This window comes from Engystomops pustulosus, chromosome 1, assembly GCF_040894005.1.
Source record: "Engystomops pustulosus chromosome 1, aEngPut4.maternal, whole genome shotgun sequence".
NCBI classification, from domain to species: domain Eukaryota; kingdom Metazoa; phylum Chordata; class Amphibia; order Anura; family Leptodactylidae; genus Engystomops; species Engystomops pustulosus.
In genome coordinates, this window is record NC_092411.1 from 104,373,835 (window position 1) to 104,387,177 (window position 13,343).

General features: G+C 39.7%; 1 protein-coding gene across 2 annotated transcripts in view; it reads left to right on the plus strand.

Annotated features, from left to right (window-relative positions):
• The window catches only part of ROR2 (receptor tyrosine kinase like orphan receptor 2), a 106,975-nt gene that overhangs the window by 58,813 nt on the left and 34,819 nt on the right, over positions 1-13,343 (plus strand). For both annotated transcript variants that reach the window (XM_072150758.1, XM_072150759.1), the window contains exon 2: positions 7,649-7,729. In XM_072150758.1, the coding sequence (XP_072006859.1) occupies positions 7,649-7,729 (81 nt within the window). The remainder of the gene's footprint in view (positions 1-7,648; positions 7,730-13,343) is intronic.

Sequence of the window (13,343 nt, forward strand, 5' to 3'; positions counted from 1 at the left end):
CCCTAAGAAAAAGGTGTGAGACACTGTGCATGTCATAACAAAACCTGTGCTCAAGACTGGCTGGCAAATATCTAATGTTATCTGAGGAAATCCTTACATCACAAAATAGCATACATTAAATCTTGTTAACCTTTTATGGGAACATAGAGTTCAGCTGAAAAAAATGAACACATTTTTACAAAATGTGGATAGAGTTTAGACAATGCGAAGAAGCAAAGATGGAATGCCATGTGACTGGCAACAATCCCTTTATCCTCAAGATTTGTTTGCTTAGTTTTTTAATGTGGTTTTATCCTGATGTTCTTGTAAAATTCCCATGAACTCTAATGTAAACTGCTGGCATAATGTACCAAATTATTTGAAGTATGAACCACATACAAATGTTTGGTTTTAGAATACATAAAATACTACCTCCATTCCTTCCCTACCTAGTGATATATTGTTCTGGAATATACCTGCTGCACACCTTAACCTATTAACAACATTGTCCACTGGTGAACATACCTATATCTTTTTAACAATTCATGCCTGCTGGAAACAAGTTGCTATTGGTGAACCTAATAATTGTTAAAGGTATGATAACAGGCAAAATCTATCTATGTATGTATGATTAGTTATTATCTTAGGAAAGTTTTCAATGACGTTTCTTTCTGAGATATTTTTTGGCGCATTGCAATTTTTGCGCCCCTTGGGGACATTTTGAAATTTCCACCAGACATTTGTTTTTTTGACACATTTATCTTTTATTCCAGATGTGCTAAATGACACAAATGACATTTACCATTTCAAATTGTCTAAAATGTGCTACATTTTTTGGTGCAAAAAACTCCAAAAAGACATCTGAAAAAACCCAATTTAACACAAGGAAAAGTGAGATTGATAAATTACCAAAGAAACAAATGGAAAAAAGGCAAAAACTGGCCAAAACAAACAGATATAAGATAAATGACCCGCAATGTTATTTAGAACATAGTGGCTAGGATTCATAGTACATATTTAGCCTTTTCTGCTCCCAGGACCCAATTGTCAAGTATACCGCGTGCTTAACACAGTTTGCATTCAACATAATTGGACTGATGTAATAAGACTGGCGGATGTGAACAGCACAGTTGGTATATGCTTCAATCCAGAGGTCGCACTAACATTTTTCCAGAAGGGTAAAAATACTCCTCTCACCATTTTTGAGGAGTATTTTTACCCGAGGAGGAGTATGAAAATTTCGGTAAAACACAGCATGCACAACACTACACTCCACTCACACAGCACGCACACCACTACACACAGCACGCACACCACTACACACAGCACGCACACCACTACACACAGCACGCACACCACTACACACAGCACGCACACCACTACACTACACTTACACAGCACGCACACCACTACACTCCACTCGCACAGCACGCACACCACTACACTCCGCACGCACACCACTACACTCCACTCGCACAGCACGCACACCACTACACTCCACTCACACAGCACGCACAACACTACACTACACTCCACTCACACAGCACACACAACACTACACTCCACTCACACAGCACGCACACCACTACAGTACACTCCACTCACACAGCACACACACCACTACAGTACACTCCACTCACACAGCACGCACACCACTACACTACACTACACTCACACAGCACGCACACCACTACACTACACTCCACTCACACAGCACGCACACCACTACACTACACTCCACTCACACAGCACGCACACCACTACACTACACTCCACTCACACAGCACGCACACAACACTACACTACACTCCACTCACACAGCACACACACCACTACACTACACTCCACTCACACAGCACGCACAACACTACACTACACTCCACTCACACAGCACGCACAACACTACACTACTCTCCACTCACACAGCACGCACAACACTACACTACTCTCCACTCACACAGCACGCACAACACTACACTACTCTCCACTCACACAGCACGCACACCACTACACTACACTCCACTCACACAGCACGCACAACACTACACTACACTCACACAGCACGCACAACACTACAGTACACTCCACTCACACAGCACACACACCACTACACTACACTCCACTCACACAGCACACACACCACTACACTACACTCCACTCACACAGCACACACACCACTACACTACACTCCACTCACACAGCACACACACCACTACACTCCACTCACACAGCACACACACCACTACACTACACTCCACTCACACAGCACACACACCACTACACTCCACTCACACAGCACACACACCACTACACTACACTACACTCACACAGCACACACACCACTACACTACACTCCACTCACACAGCACACACACCACTACACTCCACTCCACTCACACAGCACACACACCACTACACTACACTCCACTCACACAGCACACACACCACTACACTACACTCCACTCACACAGCACACACACCACTACACTACACTCCACTCACACAGCACACACACCACTACACTACACTCAGCACGCACACCACTACACTACAGTACACTACTCACACAAGACTACACTCACACAGCACACACAAGACTACACTCACACAGCACACTACACTCACCCGGCCTTGATCTTAAGTCCCGTCGCGGGGACAGCCCCTCTGTCCACATGTCTCCCCTGTGGCCGGTGCTCTCACTCCGGGTCTCTCCGGCACGCCCCTTAGTCACGTGCCCCGCTGAGCGGCCCGGCGCGCGCTGCGATCGCGCTAGTGACATTTCCCTCTTTTGCAGCTCGCGCCGGGCCGCTCAGCCTGTGCGCTACAGGGAATAATTGCCATGCGTTCTTTTACGCATGGCAATTATTTTGGGGGGTAATGGCGCCTCATCACGCGTCTATGACGCGTGGTGAGGCGTTAATGCGACCTCTGCTTCAATCACTAAGAGGTTTCAATCTCTGCCTTGTTTGCTGTCACATCCGCTTTTTTGCATGGCCCAAAAAGGTAGGAGTGTCAGAATTTCCATGTCTTGCGACAGAAATTCCAACATTATGGCTTGTATGCCAAAAAACTTGCGTTCAAGGAGAGATAAATGGGCCTTAAAGAGGACCTGTCACCTGTAAAAACGGCACTAGGAGCTGCTTACTAAAGTAAGCATCTCCTAGTGCTACAACAGATATAGTAGTGTTACACTGCTTATCGGAAACTCCGCTGTAAGCGGTCTGGTGTATTCCTGAGGGGGCGGGGCTAGGGAGCATGATGCTCGGCAGTCACCACCGGCCTATGGAGTGGGCGAGGCAGTCCGAGGGAGAGGCAGCCCCCTCGAACCGCCCCCTCATGAATACGTTGGACCGCTTACAGTGAAGTCCGGCATTTCTAGTGTACATTGCGACAGTGTGTAACACAGCATAGGGCTAAACTTGCTGATCAGTGGTGGTCTCAGTGATGAGACCCCCAGAGATCACGAAAACGAGGGGTCATATGAGTTCTGCTCCATTCATCTCTATGCACTAAGCTATTTCCGTCGTCTCCATTGAGATGTATGGAGCAGACGTCTGCTCCATTACTATCATGGAGTGACGAGGGGGCCGACTGAGGTACATGGGACCCCATTGTACCCCTTGTTTTCGTGATCTGAGGGTGTCTCATCACTGAGACCCCCACGGATCAGCAAGTTAGGCCCTATCCTGTAGATAGGGCCTAAATTGAATGTCTGGAAAAACCCCTTTAATGTGTTTTATCACCTGGAAATGTAGAGAACATGTACATATTGTATGTACATGGGTTACATTGATTTGTTGGTTTTGTAGTAAGAATTTAAGGCATTTAGCAGAATAGTTAAACAATGTGAGCTTGGTAAAGAAGTGATCTACAAACTGACAGAAGTAAAAGCAGCCCTTTGGGCAACGTATTGTTCACTTTTAGTGTTTGGTTTTCAAGCACTTTCTTAATGGAAGAGCATACCAAATTATAGCGCCTTAGGGGCATTTAGAGTGTTTCTGAATAAGATAATTTAATATCACAGAGATGTGATAATATATGTGACAGGGGACTCTAAGGCCTGTTGATATATCTGTAGATTCCTACCATTTATGGAACACTTCTCAGTTTTGCCATGAATTTAGAACATGATGTATTATGAAAAAATGACCTAATGTTCTTGAGGAAGCAAGAAGTTTCTGTAGTAAAGATTTTGCAAAAGGAATGCAAAACAAGGCTTTATTTCCTACACGACTCGCAGTAGCTGTCAAGCGATGGCTCCAATATTCTGTCCTCAATATCATTTTAGCAATATCTGTAACAGCTTATCATAATTTGCTGAATGTATTACATGAACGTGGAAGAAGCAAGGAAATAATAGAAGGAAATTATAAAAAGAAACAACATAAACGAACATATAACATTTACCATAACAATTACTAGGATTCAATTATGGTATGGTTCATATGCCCCTGTCGTCAGCTGTGGAAGCTAGTCACCACCTTGTGATAGTTGCCAAAACCGCTGTGCAATCAGTTGCCAGGAACACTGAGGCTACAGGAGGGGGAAGAAAGACCAGATTTCAATGAAAGGACTTGATTCAGAAAGCTAAGTAGCCGGTTTCTCTCACAGCCAAAGTAATCAGCTTGGCAGCTGAATCAAAGTGTACACTGGGCTCATTGTCTGAGGAGCACCAAAGGTTGGATTTTCTCAGAAGGTCAAAAAAGTTAATTTTTGTGAAGAAAATATAAGAAGGAATTGAAATAAAGAATGTGTTCTTTTGGTGCATTTATGTATCTGAAGAGTGGCTTTACTTCTTAACATCTGGCCTGCCATGACTGTCCAAAATCTATGTTTTTATTTCACCATAATTGGGCTTCAGCATCCTCCGCATGGACGCCCTAATTTTATTATTTTTATAAGAAAACAACACAAGAATGTGAAGCTGCAGTATAAATTGAGCAACTGTTGAATGATTCTTCCTAGTGTTAATAGCATAGCACAGTTGGAAAGTAAGGATTATATATAGAAATGTTGTAGTCAGACATACCAAAAGATTTTTTTCTATATGGTCATCTAAATTATTACATTACATGCAGTGGAATTACTGCTGAACATTTGCTTTTTAGACTGGGATCTAATGGTGATTCTATACATTAAGGGTTTTAGGTTTAGTAAAACATTGGATCATAGCAGGGAATGCAGTAGTAGTCTGCTAAGGACAATGATTGGTTGCTGCCCTCATGGTCAGCTCTGAAGAACAGCTAACAAAGACTGCTGGGACCACCAACACAGAAGCACATAGAAGCCCAGTAACAAGTAACCATAATTTGTTTTGTTATATTTATCACATTCCCTCCTTTAATCCTGCTTTTACTCTCCTAATTATATATCATAGTTATAATTATATATTATAGCTACTATATTTCTCACATATTTTATGCGTTATTAAATGATGGAGCTATTTATCCAGGCTTTCATTCCAAGTATGGTAAAAAAAAGGCTAATTACCAGGCCAATTTACTAAACAAAGCAGAGGAACTGTTCTGCTTATTATGGAGACAGATAGAAAGAAGCAGAATTCACTTCTAGAATGGATGCCAGGAGAGCTTAATAAGAAGCACAGATACAATTAGTTAGGCCTGTATTTTGTGGAAGCATCATGTTAGCGCTGTAGCTGGAAGACAATTGAAGACATTGGCAAGAAAAGGGAGTTGAAATGAATAACATGATGTGGAGTCTTCTGAGAAGGAAGATTTATGCCAGGGGATTGTCTGTGCTGTTGTAATGCCAAAGGGTCAACTAGATAAAGATAAAGTGACTCTTGCAGAAAAGCCACTGGTGTAATCATTTTTCTTTGAAGCAAGACCAAGAAGGAGATTTACCTGAGAAAGCAAAATGACTGTTATCACTTCAGATTTTTTTTTATTTGTTGTTTGTTTTTTACATGCATCTACATGTTTTCTGCTAGTTGTTTTTAATTAGTTGCCTCCATGCAGAATCATACCAAAGTATAAGGTTTCCCGTAAAAACCAGGACTATTTAACACAATGGTGTAAAGAACAGTGATGTGTGAGGGTCTGTCCAAGCAAGTGGTTAAGGCAAGATTGTGAAATATTGCTCATATGGTGCCACAAATGGTATTCCAACGTAAATGACATATCAGTTATACCTATTGCCATCCATGGAATGTCTAGTTGGAAGCCATTCTTGATCATATTGTAATACTAGCGTACGCTGGTCTATCTGTCATATGCACTTGGCCTGTATAAGATAGTGGAAGTGCCCCCACTCCATATAACATGCATGATTGTTTGACAGATTTTATGATCATTAATGAGAATTGTTACTTCTGTAGTATGTAAAATTCTTAGTGTAAGTAAAATGACTTTAATATTATTTTAAGAATAATAAATCTAAGCTTCTTCACTATTAGTTAAATTGGTAGCAATAGAGCAAGACATTCCCTATTATAAACCTGGGAAACTGAATGCTGTGCGGACATCACCTGAATAAATGTAAACATAAATGTATATTACTTCCTCGTTATACAGAACTTATTTCTTACTGCAAATTAAGATATGGTGTAATGAATAAACCAGTCAGCGTCATTCAATAAAGCCCCGTCTTCCATGCATCAATTGTTTCTCAGCTATAGCCAGAAAATTCTTGCGAGCCTACCCCCGGGTACATAGAATATATTTTTAAACCACCACTTACAAATATTCGCCTCAGTGCACAATGTGCCCATTGTAGTTATGCTGGAGCAAGTCAATTTTTCCTAAGTACTGTGCCATTACATTGTAAAAATAAACATTTTGCAGCTCGCCAAAGAAAGCAATCCTGAAATTGATTACAAATGTTTTTAAGTAACAGTAGAAGCCTTTGGCCTGGCCAACGGCAAAGCCTGAACCTGAATGCTCTATAGCAATACGGAAATGAGTGGATGCACAAAATGAAATTAGAATGTGAATAGAGGGAGATTTAACAGGCCGGCTTATTTTTAATGAGCCTGAGCAAGCATTCCAATGTAAAGAATGTGCAGCAAGTCGGTAGTGGTCAGGACTCCTCAGCGTGAAATCTGCATTTATTCAGATCCCTCTACGGCTTTTACTATGAATGAAAATGACCGCCCACTATTAACAGGCCTTATTTGGCCCTCAATCACGAGGGCAGCCATAGTTCATGTAAGTCAAAGGTCTCTTTTAAATAACATAGTATCCATAATCTTTGGAGTACTAGGCTAGAGCAATGATTAAGCACCTACAATAGAGCTCATTCATTAATAACCTAGGTCATAAACTCTGCCAGGCCCCATTGCTATAGAAATGCCCTTTCAATTGTACTTATAAATTTTAGGTAGTTAGATGTCAGCCTTGACATGTTTTGGATGTCACTTTTTCTACTATTTATGCCTTTTTTATTTTATCCCATTCCTATACCCATAAAGACCATATGCAAAAAATACAAATAAAATTTTTCTTAAGTTTTATTACAAATTATGGAAGTGCGGTAGAGCTACAAGCCACAAGGAGAAATGAGTCAACATAGTTCATATTGGTGTTGTGCTGCAGTCATGGCATTATTAGAGTACTATTATAGGGTTGTTGTGTTACACTGTCTTCGATTAGGCACTGCTTTTAAGTAAATTATGTCTATTGACTAATTTCTGGTTTCTTCTATGTTATAGGTGAGACTGGCGATTTTCCAGATTTTAACGAGCCTTTGGGACAATTGGATAGCCATGATAGACTTGTGCCAACTCCGCGGGGTAAGTTAGACAGCTTGAATACTTTATCTTACAGTATACATCACCTGTTTGTCTAACATTTTATGAACTTTTTAACTTGAAACTTTTTTCTATTAAGTCAACATATATAAAACATAAAGTCTATATTTTGTCTATTAATTGACATATAGGCATGTCATAGGTTTAAGAGCAGTCTTTTGACACAACACATAGTCATGTTAGAGAGATTCAAACTTACACTTCATGGTGTTTTGGCAAGTGACCCCGCTACTGAAACATCTTGATGCAGACCACATAGAGTATTAGAAGAACTTGACATCATTATCTTGGTGCAGACGAGCGCAGTTTAACAATTTCACACCCATAACCACAATGTTATGAAAACCAAAGAATGTACTCCACATATGTTTCTACACGCACTAACTACCATTAAACTAGATGTTGCAAATACAGAATGTAAAAGCCAAACACAGTGAGATCAAAAACTGTAAAAAAAAAAGTTACTAGTAGTGCAAATTTACTATGTAAATTAAAAGACAGTAACATGGAAAAATAGTTCAGACTAAAACATAGATTTTACTCAGTAGTGTTACCTTTTTGTTCACTGACTACTGTTAGCTCATGTTTGGCAAGTATGATCTTAAAGGAAATCTACAATCAAAATGAAGCATGATAAACCAAGGATACTTACTTATAGATCCAGGTACCGTGACTTTGGTAATCTTCTTATGTGTGTTATCCATCGTTCTAAAAATCAGCTAAAACAGCTTTTAAAATTATGCTAGTTAGTCAGAAGGGCTCTGTTTCAGCCCAACCTGTGAAGATGCAGTAAGGTGGGGCTCTGGCAACACCCCCTTCCCCGGAGCCCTTCTGACTAATGAGCGGTATTTTAAATATTGAATTTAGAAGGAAGGAGGTCATGGATAACAAATATAAGAAGATTACAACAGTCACAGTGCCTGGATCTAGGACTAAGTGTCCCTGGTTCATTCTTGATTCTGACAGTAGATTTACTTTAAGGGAAGCTTATAACTTCCCTTATGTTATAATCTGCTGGTAGAATGTCGTAGAGAAATGAACAATGATTTCTAACATACCTTCATTTGGGAAGATTTATCACTGCTCTTACACTAGGTTTCATTCACTGGTTTTTGCGGCAAACTACTCTAGGTCGGACCTGGTGTAGTTTTACCCGCCAGATACATCAAGAGGCCTAAGTCTATTGATGTATCAGGCCTAGCACAGGGGCGTCTCCACTATAATATGCTGGCACGGCATATAAATCACCCCATTATTTCTGGCATTATATAATTTTTTAGAAAACCCTGAGTAAATATGCACGTTACAGATGTAGTTGGAGCACTCAGGGCATGCCCTTATAACTGGAGCACCAGTATTACCGACTAAACCCCTTCCCCCTCCTCCCAGTGCTGCTCTCTGTGAATTTCAAGACTAATCTCCTGCTCATCACATGGAACTGTGGACATCCAGGCAGGAATAACAGTGTTCAAAGTACTGAGAACCCAGCCCTGGGCGCACTAACTGCCTCATTATCAAATGGATTAAAATGGGAATATCCCATTAGGCTAACCCAGTAGACTCACCTTAAAGGAAATCTACTATCAAAATCAAGCATACTAAGCCAGTGGCACTTATTCATGGATCTGGGCAACTTGACTGTGAAGCTGCATCATGGAGGGGCTCTGGTAATACCCCCATGAGCCTTTCAAGCTTATAAGCATAATTTTAACTGTTATTTTAAAAGGAAGAAGGCCATGCAAAACAAGTATAAGAAGATTACCACGGTCCCTGGTTTATCATGCCTGATCTGCTGGAAAACTAAGATTACTAATCACATAGTCGCCTGACACAAATGGGGAGATTCATTATGGCTTATTCAGCAGTTATCTGGTAGAGAAGGCACATAAATCTGTCGATAAACTCCAGTTTATAGGGAGCAGGGCGGGCGGACAGTGGCGTTAACGCCCAGCTTACTATATTTACTATAGTAAACAGGAGGGGACTATAGCAGAAAACTCTGGTCTTACGTCCGAACTGGCATAGATTGCACCCTATCTACTAAGAGGCCGGAGCACACATGGGGAATTTTAAGACTGGCATTAATACATTTCTCCAAGGTAAATACATGTACACACACTACTCTGCTTATGTATTTTTTTAAGTTTGTTGAAAGAAGAGGTACACTTGAAGTGCTATTATTGCTTAAGGGCAAAAGGCAATGTTGTAAAGGTCAATATTCCATTACGTTATTGAGGTCGCAAATTGACAGTTTCAAGCATGTTAATATAGACTATAGTGGTTCATGTTCTATCAGCCCAGCCCATTAATAGTCTTGTCTTAGAGTGCAGCCACAAACCAGAGCTGGGTTAAAATTTATATTTTTTTCTTTTTTTCAAGTACACAAACAAACAAACATTCACCTCTTTGTATGGTGTGCATACTTTACAGGCACCACTGAGTTATTATAGTGACGTATGCATGCACGTCGTGCTGTAATCTCTGACTATGATATTTATATATACAGGCAGTCCCTGGGTTACATACAAGATAGGGTCCAGAGGTTTGTTCTTAAGTTGAATTTGTATGTAAGTCGAAACTGTATATTTTATAATTGTAGATCCAGTCAAAAAAAATTTTGGCCCCAGTGACAATTGGAGTTTAAACATTTTTTGCTGTAATGGGACCAAGGATTATCAATAAAGCTTCATTACAGACACCTTACAGCTGATTATTGCAATCTGGAACTATAGTAAAGCATTCAAAAAGCTTCACCAGAGGTCAGAGGGGTCTGGCTGTAACTATGGGATGTCAGTAAGTCGGGTGTCCTTAAGTAGGGGACTGCCTGTACTCCCTATTGGTCTTGATATTTTCAGGAAATGTTGTAAAACTGCACATCTAATGTAGTGTATAAACTTGGCTATAAATTCTTAAGTATGTATGTATTCATCAATTGCATTGTGTACTGAAATTCCCGGGCTATAAAATGTTTTTGATCATACTAGTTTGAAGAAGAACTTAAATCTCTTAAAAAGTTTCAAATCACATGGCACATTGCTGTGTTTACATAGGAAAACTATTATTTTAATAATTGTCCTGATAATTCCTCTTTTGTGTGTGACCAGCTAACATATTGCATTTTTAAATTCATATTTAATACTAAAAATATCAAAATAATGGCTCTTCATGGAGCCGGAAGCAAAAGTATAAGTAGGCGTAAGTGGTGCGTAACCAGTGTACCAGTGTTTTGACCACAAAACCTGGTAAACCCTATATTATTTTTACTTGAGTATAAGCTGAGTTTGGGTTTTCAGCAAATTTTTTTGTGCTGAAAAACTAGGCTTATATATATACGTATATATGGTAAGCAGTATTAAGTAGCTGATCTTTAGGCTGCTGTGACCAGAGAGTAGAGAAAAATCAGGGGTTCAGGTGCGATGACATGATGTATCCAAAGAAGAGGAGCACAAAATTACCCAAGAAATGTGTTTCTCAAATTTTATTTATTTATTTATTTAGGGAATCACAAGGCCACATGTTTCAATGCCATATTGGTGTCTTCATCAAGCTAAAAACAACTGCAGTATCAGGGTGAAGGGTTATTTACTTAAACAGCAGGCAGAAAAGTGAGTTCTGCTCTTATATCACATACCTTCTCTGTCTCCTGCTGAGAATAGAGACATGTTTGATGTTCCCTGGATATAGTTTGAAGACAGTTGCTATCACACTGTTTGTTAAGGATAAATTTGGCCACATATGTGTGAACCACATATGCTTGGCGTCTTAAAGAGTTTTCTTACATATTAATGGAATATTGATCGAATGTATCATAAGTGACTGGCTGTTGGTGATAAGCTGTGAATATAATGGCAATAGGATATCAAGGTCTCCATTTAGCCACATGTCACTTTAACTAAAGTGGTTCACTTTATAGTCTCTCTGTTCATTGTTAAAGAGAGGAACTGCAGCATTATAGTGTCCATAGTGGTTTTATTGAAACAAAATCATTACACAGTTCAGTGATCTGAGTTTGGTTCAGCAGAATTGCAAGGATCTTGGTGTTCTTTGTGGCCACCCAAAATTATATTATTGAAAACAATTGAGCATGTACACTAATTTTGTCTAAGCTTTTCTTTTTTGCAATGTTTAAAAAAAACTACTGCAATTTGCAAAAATACCTCCATAAACTACTAAAACAAGATACATTATTATATTTCAATATATATTTACATATTATAATAAATACATACTCAATCAGTGAGCAGCAAAATGTAGCTCAATGTTAAACAAAAAAATATTGGAGAAGACCACCTACCACGGAAACCAAATTTTGACAAACTTAGCCTACATGCACACGTCCAGGAATTTAGGATGTGAACTAGCCATTGTTTCTATAGCTAGCACATGTCCTAAATCACTTCTATGGGCTTATGCACAATTCCATAGATTTCATTGCCCCATGCAAAAGCCAACTAGCCAGGCCACAAGAGATAAAGTAGGTCCTATTCTTACCCGTATAGTGGCCCTGGCGGCATTTTATTGTTGTCATTGATGTGGTGATCCGCGCTTACCTGCCGATGACACACGGGAGCATACATTAGCCTACGAGAGGGACCATTGAGACACTTTCTATTCACATATGATAACTGATAAGGGGAAATATTTCTTCACTAACTGGGGTAAATGCTATCGAGATGGCATGTTGTGGCTATTCCAGGCGAAAATTATAACCTTTCCTGCACAAAACTAAACAAATTAAAAAAAAATTGTCATAATCACCATGAACCACATCATAGACAATGCCAGACCAACACACCTTAGGTGCCACATTTCAACTGAGATCAAAATGAAAACATGGAATATCTAATACATATTAACCCTTTACTGAGTGGCATGTAAGAACAATACAGACTTGGTGTGTTTGCAATAAACATAGACAGTCAGATTTGAAACAATATTAAAGACATGAATCTTGTAACAGAAGTCAAGCGGAGAACCTGGGCCCTCTCACAGCAGGATCCTGACCCCAACTGATAGGATAACTTTACCAGATCACACTTTTATTACCAGCTAACACTTTGTTTTCTCATTTCACCCTTGGAAATAACCTTCAAAGACCCTTTCTTGCTCTCTCCCTTTTGATAGTCCACCTCTCCCTGTAGTGGTCAGCTGTGTGGAACCAATGCTTAATCCATTAACACAACACTTTTCATCAGCTAATTCTGTGTCTCCACACCGCTACATGATGATTTTCAAAGGCGGATTTTAAGTGTTTCTACAAAAGTGTTCTTTTCTGGCTATTTGCTCAGTTATAATACCAAAATTAGAACAAGCTTCATTGGATGCGTAAATACCTGAATACAGTATGTGACATAGTAGGAATGTTTGCATCTACTTTAATATGATTGAGCTATCTTAAGTAAAGGAACAACAAAATAAAGTAAAAAAAGTACCATAGCCTTAGGGCCTGTTCAGACTGTCATCTTACAGACTTGTTTGTCTTGGAAACAGTACAGTGGCACAATACGTTTTACATTCTATTTCACTACTTCTAGTGGGAAATATCCAGGAAAAACTAAAATTGTAAAGACAGGACTAATAGAGACAGATTGGAATT